The 24793-nt window shown below is 45.8% G+C and overlaps 1 protein-coding gene across 1 annotated transcript in view; it reads left to right on the plus strand.

Moving 5' to 3' along the window:
• shrprbck1r (sharpin and rbck1 related) overlaps positions 1-24793 on the plus strand; it is a 42872-nt gene that overhangs the window by 10328 nt on the left and 7751 nt on the right. Inside the window, exons 6-13 of the mRNA XM_084326302.1 lie at positions 330-648; positions 1252-1364; positions 1932-2102; positions 12617-12777; positions 14315-14426; positions 21559-21738; positions 22106-22204; positions 23418-23561. Of these exons, the coding sequence (XP_084182428.1) occupies positions 330-648; positions 1252-1364; positions 1932-2102; positions 12617-12777; positions 14315-14426; positions 21559-21738; positions 22106-22204; positions 23418-23561 (1299 nt within the window). The remainder of the gene's footprint in view (positions 1-329; positions 649-1251; positions 1365-1931; positions 2103-12616; positions 12778-14314; positions 14427-21558; positions 21739-22105; positions 22205-23417; positions 23562-24793) is intronic.

Here is a 24793-nt window from a genome sequence, read left to right on the forward strand (position 1 = left end):
CAGGATGATGATTTAGAACGGGGATCAGAGGAAAAATATCAAAGGATCAAAACCCGAGAAATGGCGAGTTAACCCGGGATATCTCGGGTCTGGCGCCCAATGTGTTAATATTTAATACCTCTCTCTCTTTTTCTCACTCTCTCTCCACCTCTCTCTCTCTCTCTCCCTGTCAATCTATCTCTCCCTCTTTCTCTCTTTCCCCCTCCATCTCTTGCCTTCCCTGGTCTCATTTCTCTCTCCCTGTCATTATCTTTCCCCCTCTTTCTCTTACCTCCCCTGATCTCATCCCCTCTCTGCCTCACCTCTCTCGCTCTCTCTCTCTCTCTCAGGTCTTCCTAGAGTATGGTTTCCATCCGCGGGTGCAGCGCTGGGTGATTGGTCAGTGTCTTTGTTCTGACCAGCGCTCCCTGGCGTCGTATGGCGTGCGTCGTCATGGTGACACGGCCTTCCTGTACCTCCTCTCGGCGCGGCACGCTCGCCTCACCCGCCAGCTCCTCCAGCAGGACCAGGAGAGTGCGCTCCTCCTCAGTTCTCCTCCTCCCTCTCTCCCTGCTCTTCCTCTGCCACCTCCCTCCATCAACGGCCCCTCCTCTCAGGGCTGGAGGCCCTACAGCACCATGCCGCCCAGACTCGGCACCAGCAGCAACGGTGAGGGGGCCACACACACACACACACACACACACACACACACACATACACACACATACGCACATACACACGCACACACACGCACACATATACTTTAAGTTACACACAGTAACCTAAGTGGCTCAGGAGGTAGAGCAGTCGCCTGGTAATCCGGAGGTTCCCGGTTCAATTCCTGCTCCTCCCGGGCATCGTGTTGAAGTGTCCTTGAGCAAGACACTTAACCCCTAATTGCTCCTGATGAGCAGGTTTGCACCTTGCATGGTTGCCGCCACTGTCTGTGTGTGAATGAATGTGTGGAACAAATTGTAAAGCGCTTTGGATAAAAGCTGTTATATATAAACGTACCATTTACCATTTATTTACCATTCAAAGACACACACAAACACACAGCAATATACATTAGGCTACACACATAAGATATGGCTCAAAGATACACACACACACACACAGCAATATACTTTAGGTTACACACATGAGATACAGTACAAATACACAAACAAATAAATACACAAACAAATAAATACACAAACACACACACACACAACATCCCTTTGTGTTGCTTGTTAATGCCACTGCTCTTGTCTCCTGTCCTCCACGCTGCAGGCGCTGGTGTGTCTGGTGGCTCAGAGAGAGGGAACATCAGTGCGATCAGAGATCTCATCAACCTGGAGATGCCTCAGCTCAACCAGGCCCTGAGCCTCAGACCCGCCAGCCAGGTACAGGCCTGACCGTAGTGCTGTGCTTGGTGTTTTATTTAGTTGGCCAGAGCTAAGTGTGTTACTGGTTCCATGTTTTCCTACATGCGATATATAATAAGGCTATGTTCAGCCTGCAGATGAAATCAAATCTGATTTCTGTAGTCATAATGTGACTTAGATCAGATTTTTTTCACAACTGTGAAAAATCACATGGAATCTGATCTTTTCGATTCTGATTACTTTCATATATGGTCCTAAATCAGATACAGGTCTGATTTGTGTGGCCTCAGTCTGAAGTTATGCGACTTTCGTGTGACTTTTTTGCTGAACTGCTCTCTCCCTGCTCTCTTCTCTGTCACCCTGGTGGGTGATGTCATTCACCCTGTACTCCCTGCTCTCTCCCCCTTCTCTGTCACCCTGGTGTGAGATGTCATTCACCCTATACTCTGCTCTCTCCCTGCTCTCTCCCCGCTCTCTCCCCCTTCTCTGTCACAGCACACACTCTCCCTCACGTACATAGACACACACACCAGCAAATGACACGTGTGCTGTCTATATAAAGAGCTGTACCTCTGTGTGTCTCAGGGCTGGCCGTGTCCCTCCTGTACCTACATCAACAAGCCCACCAGGCCCGGCTGTGAGATCTGCAGTACTGACCGTCCTGATGGCTACTCTGTCCCTGGAAGCTACAGACCAGACTCTCTGGAGCTCCGACGCATCCAGCAAGAGAAAGAGGCTGTGAGACAGTACCAGCTGGTAGGAACACATACTGTACATATACATATACAGTACCAGCAGGTAGGAACACATACTGTACATATTAGGGCTGTCCCCGACTAAGGATGTGGATAGTCGACTTTGATTGGCCGAAATCTGCCGATAGTCGACTGGTAGTCTACTACCCCCCTGAATGCTAAAAATGTATAAACAATTATATTTATATATATTTTTTTTATCATTCCATTTGGGCTGTGGGGGGTGCGTAATGTCTGAAGGAGTTGACTGAAGGCTTCTTGTCCTCTGTGAAAGCATACAATTGGTCCACTGATGGATACATCTTGATATTTGTCTAGTCTAGTGTGTTCATTAGATGGGTGAAATCCTCTTGCAGTGCCTTCAGTGTTTTCTTAGGCAGTTAGCCTCGCTGCTATGCGCGCCATTAGCGTTAGCCACGCTTCTAGGCCTCTTTGCTTTTGGAAAGAATAATAAATTAAAAAGAACAGTATATATACATTTTTTTTTGCATTTGACTACGAGGTTGGCAGTTGACTACGGCTCCTTTCGATCGATTATTCGACTAATCGGGGTCAGCCCTAGTACACAAGAGGCTGTGAGACAGTACCAGCAGGTAGGAACACATACTGTACATATACTGTACATATACATACACATACAGTACATATATACATACAGTACATTTATACTCTTATACATACATACATACATACATACATACATACATACATACATACATACATACATACATACATACATACATATAATGTATATATACTTATACACATACACACACACACACACACACCCTCACTCACAGTATACATACATACACACATACACATAAAGTCATACACACACACATACACATACATACAGAGTTATGTGAATGTAAATACGTACAATTATGAGATTATCTCATACAAACGCCTGTACACACACAGATACGTGTGCATGCAAGTACAATTGACACAATCGTAAACAGATGCACGCAATCATGTGCATGCACATAAACAAACACGCACACAAACACGCACACACACACGCACTATCTCTGTAACAAGGTAGAAACCTGGCAGCTCCTTGGTGTGAACTCACTAAGTTAAATGAACCTGCTTCACCTCCTGAACTGGATCCTTTTCAAGCGGATCAAACCCTGGTCACCTGGTGCTGCTGCTGGTTCTGGTTCTATACTGACCACCTGTTATATCAACTCCTGTCGAAACACACACACACACACACACACACACACACACACACACACATACAGATGCACGTATAAACACACACACACACACATTCATGCACACAGATGCAACTGTAAACACACATACATGCACATTCATGCATACAGACTCAAATGTAAACACACACACATACATGCACATTCATGCACACAGATGCAAGTACAGTATATAAACACAGACACAATGACTCACACGCAAGCATCAACAGGTGCACTCACACACACACACACGCTTGCATAGAACATTAATGTGGCATTTACCACATGTAAGACAGCGCTTCTACAGGAAGCTTTGTCAGGAATCGTCTATAGAGTAATAAATAAATAAAGGGCCATTAGGAGATGTGGTTCTCTGGCTGAATCTCTCCTCGGTCTATATACTAATAAATAGGGGTGGGGGAAAAAATCGATACGTAGTAGTATCGCGATACTTTGCGTGGTGGTACTGTATTGATACAGGGACGCCAAGTATCTATATTTAATTATTCATAAAAAAATAAAAAATGTATTTATTTTCTTTTGTATAAGGAAGTTGCATTGTTCATTTCAATACCTGTAATAGTACAGTAGTCCACACACACACACACACATGTGCATTCAGTTAAGTTGGAATATGACTGTAATACAAACAGTTCAGTTTGTCAGCCAGGTACATGCAACACAGATTACAGTGTTTACATCTGTCTGCTTGAGAAAATACCATGTTCTGCAATAAAAATTATTGAAGTGAGATGAACAGACTGAACTTTATTTTATTAGATAAAACATGTTGACAAAGTTTTACTTTGCAGTTGAAAAAAGGTAATAAATTAAATGTGATTTAAAAGAATAATAATAAAAAAAATCCGCAATACTCAGCGTATCGCGTGATATTTAGTATCGCGATACTATCGTATCGTGACGCAAGTATCGCGATAGTATCGTATCGTGAGGTCTCTGGCGATTCCCACCCCTACTAATAAAGAACGCTCTCCTCTCAGTCTATATAGTAATAAAGAACGCTCTCCTCTCACTCTATATAGTATTATACAACGGCATGCAAATTTCTCGATTCTGATTGGCTGAAACAGTCCATTTACACGTATGTATTGCGATCAGTCCACGCTTGCTGGCCCAGGACCCGCCCACAACCGAATCACATCACATCAATCCGCCGGATCACAAGAAGGTGGACAATAATCTTTACAAATGGATATGTTGATAGCGACTAAACGACTAAATATCAAGCGATTCTGTCACAGCGAATGTCTTAGTCGTTTAAACAATGTGGATGATGTAATTGATGGGTCTTGAATCATTCTGTAACAAAAGAAAAATCGCGGATTGATTGATTGATTAATTTTTTTATTTTTTTTTATCCACTTTTCTCCCATTCGTGGCGAGCGCCTTGCCCACTACGCCACGTAGCCGCCCCTTGATTGATTAATTTTCTATTTCTTTTTCAATTTCTTTTTCCTTTCGACTGTCAGCGCTCGCTCTAGTCTCCACCCACCGCCCCCCCCCCCCCCCCCCCCCCCCCCACACACACACACACACGCACACGCACACACACACACACACACACACACTCTGCTGCAACGCGGGGGATAGTCAGACTGAGAGAGAGCTGGGTGCTGCGCTGTTCTAAGTGAGCATGGCCTATTGAGTTGATTGATTGATTGATTGCTAATTTTATTACTGTACGCTTGGTTTCCAACTGGTTAAGTTTAGGCCCTCTACAGTAGGTTTAAAAAAATAAATAAAAGAATAGGGCGAAGAAAACGTTTTTTTCCTATAGGGCAAAGAAAACGTTTTAATTTGTTTTACCTACTTTCTATAGAAGCATCTAAGAATGAAGTTCTATGGAAAGTAGGTCTGCATTCCCTTAACAATTGTGTGTATTGAGCCGTACTGTATTGTACCCATTCTGCATCTGGTAATAAAATTTTCAATCAATCATTCCAATAATACACAGTTGGATGTGTTAGTTGGTTGGATGCACTTCAAGCTGCTTCCACATGAGGCAACTTCTCTCAATCATTCCAATAATACACAGTTGGATGTGTTAGTTGGTTGGATGCACTTCCGATCTGCTTCCACATGGAGGCAAATTGTCTTTTTTGTAGTTGTGGGAACTACTTTTTCTGGCGGATGGTTTTTTCAATAAATCTTCGATTAATGTGTGTTTATTGTATAGAAATAAGGTTGGATGAATGTGGCAGTTGTATAAAAGCTTTACACCACTTGCAGTCGTGATTTGTGAACAATAAACCATGCCTAGGGGGGTCTAACGACCACCCCTAGGCATGGTTTATTGTTCACAAACCACTCCTGCGCGTGATGTAATGCTTAAATAAAGAACTCTCTCCTCTCACTCTATATAGTAATAAAGAACTCTCTCCTCTCACTCTATATAGTAATAAAGAACGCTCTCCTCTCACTCTATATAGTAATAAAGAACTCTCTCCTCTCACTCTATATAGTAATAAAGAACGCTCTCCTCTCACTCTATATAGTAATAAAGAACTCTCTCCTCTCAGTCTATATAGTAATAAAGAACTCTCTCCTCACTCTATATCAGTGGTGCAGTGGCAAATTGACAGTAGGTCAAACGCTCTACGCGCGTGCGCGCACATGCACAGTTTTTTTTGGCTGCTCTCGTCCTGCAGCTGGATACTATTGCCTCACAGCGCGGCCGTCAGCGCGCGGCCCAGAGAGCGCCGCTGGCTCTGCGGCTCTGCAGCTGCATGCTTCTCCGGGAGTCCGGTTGGATAATGCCATGTAAAAAGCGATTGCGCGTACTTCAGCCTCAGTGACCGAGGTATAACGCCGTTATACCGAGTTATACCAGCACTGCACCACTGCTCTATATAGTAATAAAGAACGCTCTCCTCTCAGTCTATATAGTAATAAAGAACTCTCTCCTCTCAGTCTATATAGTAATAAAGAACTCTCCTCTCAGTCTATATAGTAATAAAGAACTCTCTCCTCTCAGTCTATATAGTAATAAAGAACGCTCTCCTCTCACTCTATATAGTAATAAAGAGCTCTCATCTCGGTCTATATAGTAATAAAGGAAGAGAGATGGCTGACCCTCTTCTCTGTTATATAGTAATAAAGAACTCTCTCCTCTCAGTCTATATAGTAATAAAGAACTCTCTCCTCTCACTCTATATAGTAATAAAGAACTCTCTCCTCTCACTCTATATAGTAATAAAGAACTCTCCTCTCAGTCTATATAGTAATAAAGAACTCTCCTCTTAGTCTATATAGACCACCACAACACTTCCGGGATTCTGAAATCACAGAGGAGATAGCGGGGGGAGCAAATGAATGAATGAATGTGGATGAGAGCCTTGATGTAAGTGGTTGCAGCTACGGCTGTGGGGGTGCTAGAGACATGATCGAATAGACTTGTATGCGCCTGAGTCTCCTGAACACGGCGCGACCCATTCAAAAAATCGATGGGAACTTAATCATCCGAGATAAAGTCCCTTTTTCAGCACCTACTCCCCATACGCATGCGCAGATTGCCAACGTATTCTGACGGCACGCGACGCGGTGCGAAACCGAGTTAGGATCAGTGGTGCGTTATTGAAATCATCTATCATGTGGTGCGTGCACGCGCGCTCCCGCGAATGCGCATTTAATGTCCCCTCGCTTGAGCACAGACTAAAGACAGTGCCTAATTGCCTCTACGAATGGAATGTAACACGTCTTCACAACAAGTTAGGTGTGAATGTATCTGAGAACGTATTTAACACACCTGACGACCGGCGCTATTGATATGCAAATAGCGAGTACTTATCTGGGGTTGCACAGAGTGCAACCCCGTCCCATGAAGAACGCATGCCTGGTTAGGATGTTCCATCAGAGGGGGGAGCTTGTGCCTGCTTCGGTGGCCAGTGCAAGATATACCCTACTCGGCCAGTGTCCTTTCAGCCGAACAGGATAATGGAAAAATTATCCCACTCAATGGCCAGACGCGTCTTATCTTATGGCGACATCTACAATTACCTCATTGAGTCTCCAGGTGGATGGATGGAACTGATGGAACATTCTAACCTGGTTTCGCGCCGCGTGCCGTCAGAATACGTTGGCTGCGCATGCGCATGGGGAGTAGGTGCTGAAAAAGGGACTTTATCTTGGCCGATTAACTTCCGATCGATTTGGAATGGGTCGCGCCGTGTTCAGGAGATTCAGGCGCATACAAGTCTATTCGATCATGTCTCTAGCACCCCCACAGCCGTAGCTGCAACCACTTACATCAAGGCTCTCATCCACATTCATTAATTTGCTCCCCCCGCTATCTCCTCCCTGATTTCAATGTAACGCGGAAGTGCAGTGGTCTATAGTAATAAAGAACTCTCTCCTCTCAGTCTATATAGCAATAAAGATCTATCTCCGCTCAGTCTATATAGTAATACATGAGTAGACCAGCAGGGGGCGGTACCAGACAAGGCCCTCCAGGCTGACTCTCTCCTCTTCTGTCTCTTTGTTTCTTAAAGGAGAAGGGGAGAAGAGAGGAGCTGAGGAGTGCTGGGGCTCAAAACCACTCACTACTGCTCAACCTGGACCTGGACTACTGAACATGCACACACACACGCACACATGCACACACACACACGCACGCACACACATGCACACACACGCACGCACACACACATTTTACATTCTTTATTGAATCCGCAGATTTACATTGGATTCAAATAATATAGAGATTAAACATGGTTTCAGAACACAAATGGATACAAAAAGCATTTGATCACAAACACACATATGTACACACACACACACATACAAACACATACACAGACCAGTGAACACTTATTTCTTGTAGCTAAACACAGATAATGTGGACTGGCCTGCATGTTTGACTGGTCATGGAAGCGTATGGATCCTATCATGTCTTACCAAAGATCATGGATCTATTAGGGACGGGTCCAAGTAAGCGAGTGCTTGAGTACTTGCTGTCTTACCACTTTCTCTGCAAGTCAAATACCGGAATTTGCATATTGCTTCTGTTTTGTTTTCAAGATTGAATAGGGAAAATGTTTTTTTCTTTTTCTTTTATAAAAATCTTTTTTATACATGACAGTTGGAGATTGCTCACCTGAATCTTGCAATTACAACTGAATCCATGAGGTGGTGCTGTCGATGCCCTGTACCTTTTCAGCTGGAGATGTCAGACTCTTTTGGGTTACGGGCCTCCAGTGTGGCAACGTTCTCCTCTAGCTCTATCGTTCAGACTTGAGTACTCGAGTACATGTTTGTGATGTGTCGGAGTACTCCACAAGGAAATTAATCTAAGACTATTTTCACACTACAAGCCTTAGTACTCAATTCTGATTTATTGCTCTGATCAGATCTTTTAGACATCATTTTAAAAAATGTGGCCAAGATCAGATTCCAGTGTGAGCTGGTCACGCTCCTGAACTGACCCGCATGCATAAATGAACAATAAAGAAGATGGATGTAGAAGATTTTGTTTTAGCAATGACAGCAGCCAGCTAGCTTGTTTGTTTGTTTGATTATCTCATCGCTATTAAGTCAAATCAATGTTGGTGTGCGAGGGGGTCCCAGGGCTTCTGTCTGTGCTTTGCTTTCCCACTGCTCCTAAGGGATGGGGTAGGATGGGGTCAATCAAATACAACTTGAACTTAACTTGAAACCTGCAGTTCACATCTTACCAAATTGTGCCAAGTCAGCTGGAGAAGTGAGTCACTGTTCTACTCCTGTGACAATCCTGTCTGGATATTAATGTTTGTATTCAACCAGGGATAATTATATTTAAAAAAAAAAATTGACTGTCAATGGAAGAATGGTTATTTTATAAATGTATTACAGAGGGTGCCTTTGAATCGAATGTATTACATAATAATTTTACACTGTGCAATTGTGTATATATATATATTATATTCTACCAGACAGATACAAATAAAACGTTTTTATTGACAATGAAGTGTGTGTGTGTGCGTGTGATAAGTTAAGATATTCCTTTATTGACCCCCTTGGGGAAATTCAGGCGTCATACATTTGTCATAGCGGGGGGGGGGGGGGGGGGGGGTACAGGCATGGGCATGGTAATAGTAGAAGACATAAATACAGGCAATACAATTATAGTACAGTAATAATAAGCAGTGTAAACAATATAATTAACTCTGAATAGATGCATATGCCCTATCAGTTATATTATACGTTACAATAGATATGGGCAATAACACTTCTGAATATATACTACGAGTAAGTAAAGTATACAGTATACACAGGTGCTGTGTGTGTGTGTGTGTGAAGACAGCTGTGTGGTAAAACATAGCATGTGAATGGGTCTGCGTTGGAGCAGTGGTTCTCTACCTGTTTTGTGTCGAGTAAAATTGGTACACATTAGACTGCGACCCCCTGTTTAATAACATTTTCTCGTAGGTACCCCTTTCTGAAAATATATTTAGAAGAACATTTATGATTAAACATGCTATAGGTACCCTTCAGTCACTAGATGTCGCACTAGACCATGCACCAGCATGTCATCGGGTGCATTCCACGTTGGGAAATGGGAAGTAGGGAGGGGATACATGCACGCAACGCAACATGTAAACAACAACATTCATTTTGGTCCCACCAACATTTCTTAAATTATCAATTCAATAATCGATCATCTTTTTGAGGGGAAAGCAATACTTCTATTCCGCACCTTTCTAAAGGCTATGTGGATGTAAGAATAATTTTAAAAAGAAACTAACACCGAGAGGGAACTGCGCCCTGAGAGGGACGTTTGCCCTGAGTGGGAGGTTCGAAGGGTCAAAGTGGGTATCAAACAAGAGGGAAGACTATCCGGTGCTAAACTGTGGATACCAAACAGAATGTAAAGAAGACTTTGAACTGTTAAACAGAAATCCAGAACTATTTTATTGCACTGTCTTTTCTATTCTACTAAAACTGAATCAAACCATAAACAAAGTGGCCTGTTGGGATGTTGGATCCTAATGTGAAAAACTGATTTTATATGTCTGCTCATTTTACCCTTGCTATTATTTATAACTTATTTTCACTTTTATCTCTACACCCCACTATCCGCTGGGTGCATACTATGACCTTTATCATGTTTTGTAACAGATTACAGAAATTCAAGAAGCCTATTGGAACGTGAGGTTCTGATATGATTTGATTAATATATCTGCATTATTTTATCCCACTTTATGCTTTGCTCTTGCTGCTTGTTTTACACTGATTTTATGTCTTGTTTCTTACTGATGTAAAACACTTTGAACTGCAATCCCCTGTATGAAAGGTGCTATACAAATAAAGTTATTATTATAACACTGCAGCTGTAGCAGTAAGCCAGCCAATGCCGTGCCTTGTGTAGCTCACATGGTGCATTGCAGGAAGTGACAGTGACTTGGCTAGTCTCAGGGTGTCCCAGGGACTAACCCTCTCTGAACACCACCTGTGTCCCAGGGACTAACCCTCTGTAAACACCACCTGTGTCCCAGGGACTAACCCTCTCTAAACACCACCTGTGTCCCAGGGACTAACCCTCTGTAAACACCACCTGTGTCCCAGGGACTAACCCTCTCTAAACACCACCTGTGTCCCAAGGACTAACTCTCTCTAAACACCACCTGTGTCCCAGGGACTAACCATCTCTAAACACCACCTGTGTCCCAGGCTAGGGACTAACCCTCTGTAAACACCACCTGTGTCCCAGGGACTAACCCTCTCTAAACACCACCTGTGTCCCAGGGACTAACCCTCTCTAAACACCACCTGTGTCCCAAGGACTAACTCTCTCTAAACACCACCTGTGTCCCAGGGACTAACCATCTCTAAACACCACCTGTGTCCCAGGCTAGGGACTAACCATCTCTAAACACCACCTGTGTCCCAGGGACTAACCCTCTCTAAACACCACCTGTGTCCCAGGGACTAACCCTCTCTAAACACCACCTGTGTCCCAGGGACTAACCCTCTCTAAACACCACCTGTGTCCCAGGCTAGGGACTAACCCTCTCTAAACACCACCTGTGTCCCAGGGACTAACCATCTCTAAACACCACCTGTGTCCCAGGGACTAACCATCTCTAAACACCACCTGTGTCCCAGGGACTAACCCTCTCTAAACACCACCTGTGTCCCAGGCCAGGGACTAACCCTCTCTAAACACCACATGTGTCCCAGGCCAGGGACTAACCATCTCTAAACACCACCTGTGTCCCAGGCTAGGGACTAACCCTCTCTAAACACCACCTGTGTCCCAGGCCAGGGACTAACCATCTCTAAACACCACCTGTGTCCCAGGCTAGGGACTAACCATCTCTAAACACCACCTGTGTCCCAGGCCAGGGACTAACCCTCTCTAAACACCACCTGTGTCCCAGGGACTAACCCTCTCTAAACACCACCTGTGTCCCAGGGACTAACCCTCTCTAAACACCACCTGTGTCCCAGGCTAGGGACTACCCCTCTCTAAACACCACCTGTGTCCCAGGGACTAACCATCTCTAAACACCACCTGTGTCCCAGGGACTAACCCTCTCTAAACACCACCTGTGTCCCAGGGACTAACCCTCTCTAAACACCACCTGTGTCCCAGGGACTAACCCTCTCTAAACACCACCTGTGTGCCAGGCCAGGGACTAACCATCTCTAAACACCACCTGTGTCCCAGGCTAGGGACTAACCATCTCTAAACACCACCTGTGTCCCAGGCCAGGGACTAACCCTCTCTAAACACCACCTGTGTCCCAGGCCAGGGACTAACCATCTCTAAACACCACCTGTGTCCCAGGCCAGGGACTAACCCTCTCTAAACACCACCTGTGTCCCAGGCCAGGGACTAACCCTCTCTAAACACCACCTGTGTCCCAGGCCAGGGACTAACCCTCTCTAAACACCACCTGTGTCCCAGGCCAGGGACTAACCATCTCTAAACACCACCTGTGTCCCAGGCCAGGGACTAACCCTCTCTAAACACCACCTGTGTCCCAGGGACTAACCATCTCTAAACACCACCTGTGTCCCAGGGACTAACCCTCTCTAAACACCACATGTGTCCCAGGGACTAACCCTCTCTAAACACCACATGTGTCCCAGGGACTAACCCTCTCTAAACACCACATGTGTCCTAGGGACTAACCCTCTCTAAACACCACCTGTGTCCCAGGGACTAACCCTCTCTAAACACCACATGTGTCCCAGGGACTAACCCTCTCTAAACACCACCTGTGTCCCAGGCCAGGGACTAACCCTCTCTAAACACCACCTGTGTCCCAGGCTAGGGACTAACCCTCTCTAAACACCACCTGTGTGCCAGGCCAGGGAGGAAGAGCGCAGGGACAACTTTGCTCGGCTGGTGATGATGGACGGCCAGGACCTGGTGCCAAACCCTGAGGCTGTGGACTGCAGGATCTGCTACCTGGACCTCCAGCCCGGGCAGGGGGTCCTGCTCAGGGAGTGTCTGCACTGCTTCTGCAGGTAAAGGGAGGGAGGGAAAGAGAGGGAGGTGTAGGCTATTGTTATGCTCTAAAACGTAGAGAGAGCTGCTACCTTGAAATAGAAGGCTCTTCAGGCAGGAGGATGAGGAGCAGAGTAGAGGGGAGGACAGAGGTCTCAGTAAATCCTGTAATAGAGCCTGACCGATACTGGAGTTTTTGGGCAGATGCCGATATTAGGGAGTAAAATATTCCAATATCGATATATATATAAATAGCTGCATTTATATAGCACTTTTATCCAAAGCGCTTTACAATTATGTTCCTCACATTTCACCCATTCACTCACACATTCACACACAGATGGCGGAGGCAACCATGCAAGGTGCCAACCTGCTCATCAGGAGCAGTTAGGGGTTAAGTGTTGTTACATAATCGTGTTTTCAGCCTTTCGTTGATGCTTATCAGCCTCCATCTCCTCTCCAGCCATCTCTGCGTTGTGTATTTGTTTGGTATTGTTGAGGCAATCGTTCGGTGGAATTCTCACTCCCATACTCCGACTGGCTAAAAACACAATTTCTTCTCCCTGTTGCATTGGAAATGATGTACGTTGAAAGTTCAGGTTGTATCAGAAAAGGATGGTTTATTTACATAAACAAAGGTTACACCTTTATATTTGAGCTGCAACCAAACTAGTTTGCATTGCATGTTCTATCTATTCTATATTATATTCTAAATAATTAATCTTCACTAACAATGAATTTATTCTTATTCTTTATATTTAGGTAATAGTTTTTGAATAGATTTCACATTTCTAAATTACCCCAAGCATTTATCTCTGCATTATATTCTGTAAAAAAGGTTTTTATATCGGCACCTGTCGGCTAACATATTGGCCGATACCGATATGTCTGAGGCCAATATCGACTGATTCAAATTGGTCAGGCTCTACTTCCTAAAGGTGCTGTAAGTCGTTTTCTGTTGTTAAAATAAGTGGTCTACATGTTAAAATAATAGCTCCACAGAGCCATCACTGAGTGTTTGGTCAGTAACATGGGTCTCCCAGTCCCTCCGCTCTGTAGTAAACAGAAAATAGATTTTCTGGTATCCCGTTCCCACTTTATCCAATCAGGAGAGATAACTCTACACTGCAAAAAAGTTACAATTTATAATAATAATTTAAGCAAGATTATGTGTTTGAAACAAGTAAAATAATTTGCCAGTGCCGTAAGAAACTTTGGCTTGAAAAATATCTAGGGTTCTCTCTCCTGATTGGATAAAGTGGGAACAGGATACCAGAAAACGTATTTAGTGTTTACTGCAGAGCAGGACGGACTGGAGACCCATGTTGCTGACCAGACACTCAGTGATGGCTGTTGGAATATAGAGCTACTTAACACTTTTTTTTTTTTTACAATTTATAGCACCTTTTAATGTTACTGCTTCTATGAATAAATAACACAACAAGGTGTTTCTAGTCGGATGCTAATGCACGGCACCGTGCCCATGCAGACCAGTAGGAAGGAGCGGGACTGCAGCACCCGATTCGGATAATTAACTGTGTGTTCATTTGTGTGCAGAGAGTGCCTTCGCTCTGTCATCATGCTGTGTGAGGAACCAGAGGTGGCCTGTCCCTACAGAGATGACACCTACGCCTGTGACTGCACCCTGCAGGAGAGAGAGATCAGAGCCGTGAGTAACATACGTCAAGTTCAAGTTCTTTAATAGTTGTCATACAGAAGTACAGAATACTTTCATACAAAATGCTTCTTACTGTTACGCTCCAGAGACTGTGCTAGACAAGATAGTATCAAATAACATAATAACATAATATAGCATGAATTTAGAAGAAGAAAATGAGGTCACAGTGTTCGGTATAGACATATGTACAATGTTCTGAGTTACCATATAATATACAATACACAATACTATGCAGTGTACTAATGTACAGTACTATCTAGTGCAAAGCAGAAATGGGATGAGGTACAATTTTAGGTACAATTTACAGTAAGGTGTACGAGTTGTAGTGCAATCCTTCATCCATAAATATAAAGTGTGGGGAGTGGGTGCTACAGTGTGTTTGTTTAAAGTGGGTGTGTGCTATAAGTGTGTGGAGTGGGTGCTACAGTGTGTTTGTTTAAAGTGAGTGTGTGCGTGTGGATGTGTGTGCTATGTGCGTTTGGTGGTTGTTGTTGTGTAGTGTTCATTCATTGTTCGTTTAGCAGCCTGATGGCCTGGGGATAGAAGCTTCTTCTGAGTCTTTCTGTGCTCGCCTTGAGACTCCTGTATCGCTTGCCTGACGGCAGCAGTTCAAAGAGGCAGTTGTTCGGGTGACTGGAGTCTTTAATGATTCTCTTAGCCTTGCCCTTGCAACGCTTGTAGTAAATGTTCTGGAGGGTGGGGAGCCCCCCTCCAATTGTGCGTTCGGCTGAACGTGTCACTCTTTGTAGTCTGCTTTGGTCTTGTGCAGTGCTATTCCCAAACCAGGAGGTGATGTTGCCGGTCAAGATGCTCTCTATTGTACATGAGTAGAAGTTCTTAAGGATCTTCTGGCTGACTTGGAACTTCCTTAGGCGCCTGAGGAAGTAGAGGCGTTGTCGTGCCTTCTTCACAACACTGTTAATGTGTGTGGTCCATGTCAAGTCCTCGGATATGTAGGCTCCGAGGTACTTAAAGCTGTTGACTCTCTCAACCGGTGCCCCGTCGATGCTGAGGGGGCTGTAGTCCTTGACCCCCGACCTCCTGAAGTCCACAATCATCTCCTTTGTTTTGCTGACGTTCAGGGAGAGGCTGTTTTCCTGGCACCATCCCGCCAGGACCTTGACCTCTTCCAGGTAGGCCCTCTCGTCGTTGGCAGAGATCAGGCCCACCACCACTGTGTCGTCAGCAAATTTGACGATTGTATTGCTACTCCGCTGAGCCACACAGTCGTGTGTGTACAGGGAGTAGAGGAGGGGACTCAGAACACAGCCCTGGGGGGCCCCTATGTTGAGGGTGATGGATGAGGAGGTGCAGTTGCCTGCTCTCACCACCTGGGGTCTGCCAGTCAGGAAGTCCAAGACCCACTGGCAGAGGTCATAGCCCAAGCCCAGGTCCCTGAGCTTGGCTATGAGTATGGAGGGGACTATGGTATTGAATGCCGAGCTGTAGTCGATGAATAGCATTCTCACATAGTTCCCCTGCCTCTTGTCCAGGTGTGATGCTGCTGTGTGCAGCACATGGGATATGGCGTCCTCCGTGGACCTGTTGGGGCGGTATGCAAATTGCAGGGGGTCCATGTTGATGGGGAGGGAGGAGCAGATGTAGCCCTTTACTAGCTTCTCGAAGCACTTCATGGCTATGGAGGTGAGAGCTACAGGGCGGTAGTCGTTGAGGCAAGCAGGCTTGGATTTTTTGGGTACAGGGATAATAGTGGACTTCTTCAGGCAGGTGGGGATGACAGCCTGTTCTAAGGACAGGTTAAATATGTCAGTGAATACTGGGGCCAGTTGGTCGGCACAGACTTTTAGGACGCGGCCGGGGATGCCGTCTGGACCTGCTGCCTTCCTGATATTCACTTTTTTAAAGGTCCGCCTCACCTCATGCTCTGTTACCCTGAACACTGCGCCTCCATCAGCAGCCGACCCCCCCCCCCCCCATTGCCGAGGCTTGTGAGCTGGTGTTGTTATTACCAGCATCAAACCTCGCATAGAAGGTATTGAGGTCATTTGCTAAGGAGATGTCACTGTTCAGTTTGAGGGAGGCGCCTTTGTAGTCTGTCATCGTTTTGAGCCCCTGCCACATAGCTCTAGAGTCAGCTTGTTCAAACTGGAGTTCAATTTTATCCCTGTAGCGTCGTTTGGCCTCTGACACAGTCCTCCTTACGTTGTATCGCGCCACCTTGTGGTCATTCATGTTGCCTGCCTCTAGGCCGTCGTTGTATGCTTTGGTGCGCTCTCTCAGAGCTTCACGGACGGATTTGTCTACCCAGGGTTTTTGATTTGGGTAAACTTTCATTTTGGTAGTGGGGATTGTTTCTTTCACCCTAGTACAAACATAGTCCAGCACTGTCTCCGTGTAGGCATTAATGTTATCTGTGTCGCGGAACACATTCCAGTCTGTGTTGTGAAACACTGACCGGATCGTATCCTCTGACGTCACATCCCATTTCTGCACCTCTCGCGAGACTACGGGAGTACTTTTAATTCTCTGTCTGTACTTCGGTGTAAGAAAAATTGATGCGTGATCTGACTTACCGAAGCCACTATCAGAATGAGCCTTGTAGCCACCTTTAAATTGCGTGTAACAGTGATCTAGGATGTTACCGCCTCTGGTGTTGCAAGTCACATGCTGATAGAAGTCGGGCAATACCTTTCTCAGATTGGCGCTATTGAAATCTCCCAGAACTAAAATGGCGGCGTTAACATTCGCCTCTTGGATTCTATTTACCTCGTCGTGTAGTCTGGAGAGCGCAACCTTGTTGCTGGCTTCAGCTTGCGGTGGAATATACACTCCGACCAGGACGATCGCCGTTAACTCCCTCGGGAGGAAGAAAGGACGACACTTGATGGTTATATATTCCAGTTCTGGGGAGCAGTGGTTGGATAGTTCCTTCACGTTAGTTGGGTCACTCCAATTTTTGTTCAACATGAAGGCAATACCTCCTCCACGTTGTTTACCGGATTCTGCTGTTCTATCCTTGCGGTGAATGAAGAAATGATCGGCCGGTTGGATGGCGTGGTCTGGGACTTCTGGCGCCAGCCACGTCTCGATGAAGCAGAGAACGTTACAGTCCCTAACGTCTCTCTGGAATTGAATCCTTGCTCGGATGTCGTCTAGTTTATTGTCTATTGATTGTACATTGGCTAGCAATATACTGGGTAGTGGTGTCCTGTGCCGCCTGGTTCTCAGCCTGTTACGGACTCCAGCTCTCTTTCCTCGCCGTCTGGGTCCTTTGTCCCTGGGGGCGAGATCCGGTCCTGATGTCCTCAAGATCTCAACGGGCCATTGTTGCGGTTCAGAGAGCTGATCCAGAGAGTAATCCAGTCGGTAAGTTTCCCGTAATCTAATGTCTATAAGTGACTGACGGTCATACACATTAAATGCACCTACTGTTGGTACAGACAAAACTCTTAAAACTATAAATATTAACAAAAGTATGCACAGTCTCGACGGAGCGCACAGACAGGCGGCCGGACGTAGCGGCGCCATCTTTCTTTATATCCTGTATATCATGTCCTGCTTGGCTCTGATAACCTTCAGATTAGATTAGATTCAAATGTATTGTCATCATACAGCACAAGTACAGTACAACGCCCTGGAGTTAATAACAAGCGCACCCAACGGAATGAGGAAGTTTGACATGTCATGGTTCTAGTAGAGAGTGTAGGGGGAAATTACAGAGTGGGTTTCAGAAGGCTGAGTTACACATTATGCCCAGCAAAATTGTTCACCCATTTTCAATCAATGGTTAGATTAGATTAAAAAGTATTCCCATCATACAGCACAAGTACAGTACAACAAAAAGAGGTTTGGCATCCAACCAGAGTGCAAATATAACAGTAAAGTGCAATAGTAATATACAATGTACAGGTAAACTGGGTATAAGATATATATATATATATATTAGTACTACTGAATAATAGTGCTAATCAGATGTATGTACAGAGTTGTAGTATTAATATGTACAGTGATACAGGTATAAAGCCACTGTGGTTTACACTGGCCAGCAGTGTAACTATTAAGTCGGTAAGATATGTGTACAGATATAGATATCTACAGATATGTAACAAGATAGCATGTTGTTATAGAGCATGGTTGTGTACAGAACACAGTTAGTCTATGCTACTTCCCTCTAACCCTTTACAGGTATAACATCTAAGTATCTAGTATATGTACCAGGTCTTGTGGTGCGTTTGGTTCATCCTCAAGGACTTCTATGACGTGTCGGGACATTTATCACGTGACCAAATGTGATTTCACACGGTGATGATGGTGTTCAGCTGCATTAGTTAGTTGATAAAGTCAGGACCGTCTGATCCAAGGCAGCAGATTCAGACAGATTATTCAACCTTTCTTTCTTGATGCAGGTGGTTCTTTTAGTTGACCATCTTTTAGGCAATCCCAGTATGTCAATATCATATTTCTGATGCTGCTGCATCATGATACTCGATCCTACTGCATAATAAAGTATGTTTGGTGAAACATCACAACTCGTAAACTCTATTCTGGTGTCATGGAACTTGCCAGAGTTTACCACTGGTGTTTATGACTTGGTTCGACCTTTCAAGTGCAACGTCCTGGCAGTAGACATGGAAAATGTCTGACTCTACGAGTTGACAAGGACCGGTCTGGTTAACCTTAAACAATCCTGCAAGAATTGAGTGCCTCTTCTGGGAGAGTTGCAGCTTCTGAGAGAGTCATATCTTCTGAGAGAGTCATATCTTCATATCTTCTGTGAGAGTCATATCTTCATATCTTCTGAGAGAGTCATATCTTCTGAGAGAGTGGCAGCTTCTGAGAGAGTCATATCTTCTGAGAGAGTGGCAGCTTCTGAGAGAGTGGCAGCTCTCTGTGTAGCTGGTATCTTATCTGCTCTCTCTCTCCGTGTAGCTGGTATCTTATCTGCTCTCTCTCTCCGTGTAGCTGGTATCTTATCTGCTCTCTCTCCGTGTAGCTGGTATCTTATCTGCTCTCTCTCCGTGTAGCTGGTATCTTATCTGCTCTCTCTCCGTGTAGCTGGTATCTTATCTGCTCTCTCTCCGTGTAGCTGGTATCTTATCTGCTCTCTCTCTCCGTGTAGCTGGTATCTTATCTGCTCTCTCTCTCCGTGTAGCTGGTATCTTATCTGCTCTCTCTCTCCGTGTAGCTGGTATCTTATCTGCTCTCTCTGTGTAGCTGGTATCTTATCTCTCTCTCTCTCCGTGTAGCTGGTATCTTATCTGCTCTCTCCGTGTAGCTGGTATCTTATCTGCTCTCTCTCCGTGTAGCTGGTATCTTATCTGCTCTCTCTCCGTGTAGCTGGTATCTTATCTGCTCTCTCTCTCCGTGTAGCTGGTATCTTATCTGCTCTCTCTCTCCGTGTAGCTGGTATCTTATCTGCTCTCTCTCTCCGTGTAGCTGGTATCTTATCTGCTCTCTCTCTCCGTGTAGCTGGTATCTTATCTGCTCTCTCTCTCCGTGTAGCTGGTATCTTATCTGGTCTCTCTCTCTCTGTGTAGCTGGTATCTTATCTCTCTCTCTCTCTGTGTAGCTGGTATCTTATCTGCTCTCTCTCCGTGTAGCTGGTATCTTATCTGGTCTCTCTCTCTCTGTGTAGCTGGTATCTTATCTCATCTCTCTCTCCGTGTAGCTGGTATCTTATCTGCTCTCTCTCTCCGTGTGTAGCTGGTATCTTATCTCATCTCTCTCTCTGTGTAGCTGGTATCTTATCTGATCTCTCTCTCTCTCTGTGTAGCTGGTATCTTATCTGCTCTCTCTGTGTAGCTGGTATCTTATCTGCTCTCTCTCTGTGTAGCTGGTATCTTATCTGCTCTCTCTCTCTCTGTAGCTGGTATCTTATCTGCTCTCTGTGTAGCTGGTATCTTATCTGCTCTCTCTCCGTGTAGCTGGTATCTTATCTGCTCTCTCTCTCTGTGTAGCTGGTATCTTATCTGCTCTCTCTCCGTGTAGCTGGTATCTTATCTGCTCTCTCTCTCTGTGTAGCTGGTATCTTATCTGCTCTCTCTCCGTGTAGCTGGTATCTTATCTGCTCTCTCTCTCCGTGTAGCTGGTATCTTATCTCTCTCTCTCTCTGTGTAGCTGGTATCTTATCTGCTCTCTCTCTGTGTAGCTGGTATCTTATCTGCTCTCTCTCTCCGTGTAGCTGGTATCTTATCTGCTCTCTCTCTCTGTGTAGCTGGTATCTTATCTGCTCTCTCTCTCTCTGTGTAGCTGGTATCTTATCTGCTCTCTCTCTCTGTGTAGCTGGTATCTTATCTGCTCTCTCTCTCTCTGTGTAGCTGGTATCTTATCTGCTCTCTCTCTCCGTGTAGCTGGTATCTTATCTGCTCTCTCTCTCTCTCTCCGTGTAGCTGGTATCTTATCTGCTCTCTCTCTCCGTGTAGCTGGTATCTTATCTGCTCTCTCTCTCTGTGTAGCTGGTATCTTATCTGCTCTCTCTCTCTGTGTAGCTGGTATCTTATCTGCTCTCTCTCTCTCTGTGTAGCTGGTATCTTATCTGCTCTCTCTCTGTGTAGCTGGTATCTTATCTGCTCTCTCTGTGTAGCTGGTATCTTATCTGCTCTCTCTCTGTGTAGCTGGTATCTTATCTGCTCTCTCTCTCCGTGTAGCTGGTATCTTATCTGCTCTCTCTCTCTGTGTAGCTGGTATCTTATCTGCTATCTCTCCGTGTAGCTGGTATCTTATCTGCTCTCTCTCTCCGTGTAGCTGGTATCTTATCTGCTCTCTCTCTCCGTGTAGCTGGTATCTTATCTGCTCTCTCTCTCTCTCTCTGTGTAGCTGGTATCTTATCTGCTCTCTCTCTCCGTGTGTAGCTGGTATCTTATCTGCTCTCTCTCTCCGTGTGTAGCTGGTATCTTATCTGCTCTCTCTCTCCGTGTGTAGCTGGTATCTTATCTGCTCTCTCTCTCCGGGTGTAGCTGGTATCTTATCTACTCTCTCTCTCCGTGTAGCTGGTATCTTATCTGCTCTCTCTCTCCGGGTGTAGCTGGTATCTTATCTGCTCTCTCTCTCCGGGTGTAGCTGGTATCTTATCTACTCTCTCTCTCCGTGTGTAGCTGGTATCTTATCTGCTCTCTCTCTCCGTGTGTAGCTGGTATCTTATCTACTCTCTCTCTCCGTGTAGCTGGTATCAGCAGAGGAGTATGAGCGGTGGCTGCAGAGAGGTCTGTCTGTGGCGGAGTCCCGGTGTGAGGGCAGCTATCACTGTGCCAGTCCAGACTGTCCCGGCTGGTGCGTCTACGAGGACGCTGTGAACGTCTTCCACTGCCCCGTGTGTGGCAAACACAACTGTCTGCTCTGCAAGGTACACACACACACACACACACACACACACACAAACACACAGACAGACAGTCACACACATACACACACACACAGACAGTCACACACACACACACACAGAGATACGCAGAGATACAAACACACACACACACACACACACATACACAGATACAAACACACACACAGACAGTCACACACATACACACATACAGTCAGACACAGACAGTCACGCAGACACATACATACACACATACATACATACACACACAGACAGTCACACACATGTACAACTGACAACCATGCTAAAGTATACAAAAAGATTTGACATCCCTCCCTCCCTCTCGCTCTCATCCCCCTGTCACTCTCACCCCCCCCCCTCTCTCTCTCAGGCAATACATGAGGGAATGGATTGTAAACAGTACCAGGATGATATAGCAGCTCGGGCCATTAATGACTCTGCTGCCAGGAGTACAAGGGACCTGCTCAAGGTGAATGTGTGTGTGTGTGCGCATGAATGCATGTTTGTGTGTCGTCTATGCATGTTTGCTTTTAGTGTATTTATTATTGCAAGTATCTCAAGAACCACTATATTCATGTAAAAACAACATTTGTTGATTGGAAGCTTAACTCATTGACCGCCAAACCCGAGATAAGTCGGGTTTCGCCGCCAACGGTTGAGCGCTATACCCGAGAATTATCAGGTTTTTTATCCTTTGATCCCCGCTCTAAACACTCGGCCGGAGCTCCCTAAGTCTCCCTGGCACAGCTGCCTACGTTAAAATTGCAATGACGGATCGAATCCCGCCCGGTGGCAGTATCGCCTACCTTTTGAATGGGTCTCTGGACTCTGTGTGGGCTCTCTCTGAGGGGGAGGAGTTCCTGCAGCCAGATTCTCACAGAGGGACTCGGGACACGGCAGTCGCTCTGAGATTTGGTGCCTCACAGACCTATTCTTTCCCGTATGATGGCCATGCCCAATATACACGAGTAATGGCGATCGCCATGGGATCGACTGGGATTTTATAAATTTTGGAATACTTTCTGACTGAGGTAAGGTCTATCTTAGGTAACCTGTTGGTATTTTTTTAACCTAAAACATGCTTCTGTACCGATCAGTGTCGTATTTTACCGGACCTAAAACATGCTTTTGGTAACGATCGCAGTTTCGAGGTAAGACGACCCCCCCCACCCCCTCCTTGATGATTTTGTGAAGACACATATGTATATGGTATATACTTTTGTTTTGGAAGTATTTGGAGTTTCAGGCGAGCGACCCGAACGGTTTGGGCATAATGCATATAACGCGCCTTATCTCGCGATCTAGGAACAAATACTGGATTATTTTGAAACGGGGCGATGTTTACCGTGGGATGTAGAAATGAACCGTTTCGTCCCTATTGTACTATAAATAGTGCCTGTCACTATTACTATACTATTGTCTCCATAGCTATAATACAGAACACACGATGGGTCCACAAACATTGCTAAAATGGTCAATAACGCTGGCGCCATTTGAGTAGAGATGAGAAAATAGCTCGGCAGTCAATGAGTTAACCTAAAAGTATAATTTGTATTCTTCATAACAATAGAAGGTGAACTTCCACGTCAAGAAGATAATACCTTTTTCCTCCCTTCTCCCTTGCTGTCAATATCATATTATAGTTATTAATCATCATCTCTCTCTCTCTCTCATACCCACAGACTCTGGTCCTGTCCGGGGAGGCCATGCACTGTCCTCAGTGTGGCATCATTGTACAGAAGAAGGAGGGTTGTGATTGGCTGCGCTGCACTGTCTGTCACACCGAGATCTGCTGGGTGACCAGGGGGCCGCGCTGGGGGCCAGCGGTAAGAAGTCCCGCCCATTGACCTCTAGTTAATTAATGACCAGGTAGGAGCGTGGACCCAAGTGGAGACAGGCGGCAGATGATACAGGCTGACAGAACAGGGGAAGACTAAGGTAGTAAATAGTAAATGGTGCATTTTTTATATAACGCTTTTATCCAAAGCCCTTTCCATTTTGTTCCTCACATATCACCCATTCACTCACACATTCACACACCGACGGCGGAGGCGACCATGCCAAGGTGCCAACCTGCTCATCGGTAGCAATTATGGGTTAAGTGTGAAACGCTGCCCGGGAGGAGCGGGAATCGAACCGGGAACCTCCAGATTACCAGACGACTGCTCTACCTCCCGAGCCACTGTCGCCCCGGCTTGTGTCCATATAGCGTTTCTTTCTGGGCACCAGTGTCTTTTTTTTCAATTGTTCCCGGTGAGGAGTGAGTGTTTGCAGCATCATGAGGCCTCCTAGAGGAGAGAGCTGCACCATGAGGCCTCTTAGAGGAGAGAGCTGCACCATGAGGCCTCCTAGAGGAGAGAGCTGCACCATGAGGCCTCCTAGAGGAGAGAGCTGCACCATGAGGCCTCCTAGAGGAGAGAGCTGCACCATGAGGCCTCCTAGAGGAGACAGCTGCACCATGAGGCCTCCTAGAGGAGAGAGCTGCACCATGAGGCCTCTTAGAGGAGAGAGCTGCACCATGAGGCCTCCTAGAGGAGAGAGCTGCACCATGAGGCCTCCTAGAGGAGAGAGCTGCACCATGAGGCCTCCTAGAGGAGAGAGCTGCACCATGAGGCCTCCTAGAGGAGAGAGCTGCACCATGAGGCCTCCTAGAGGAGAGAGAGCTGCACCATGAGGCCACCTAGAGGAGAGAGCTGCACCATGAGGCCTCCTAGAGGAGAGAGCTGCACCATGAGGCCTCTTAGAGGAGAGAGCTGCACCATGAGGCCTCCTAGAGGAGAGAGCTGCACCATGAGGCCTCCTAGAGGAGAGAGCTGCACCATGAGGCCTCCTAGAGGAGAGAGAGCTGCACCATGAGGCCTCCTAGAGGAGAGAGCTGCACCATGAGGCCTCCTAGAGGAGAGAGCTGCACCATGAGGCCTCCTAGAGGAGAGAGAGCTGCACCATGAGGCCTCCTAGAGGAGAGAGCTGCACCATGAGGCCTCCTAGAGGAGAGAGAGCTGCACCATGAGGCCTCCTAGAGGAGAGAGAGCTGCACCATGAGGCCTCCTAGAGGAGA

The sequence above is a fragment of the Notolepis coatsorum genome (genome assembly GCF_963971535.1).
Source record: "Notolepis coatsorum genome assembly, chromosome: 12".
NCBI lineage: Eukaryota > Metazoa > Chordata > Actinopteri > Aulopiformes > Paralepididae > Notolepis > Notolepis coatsorum.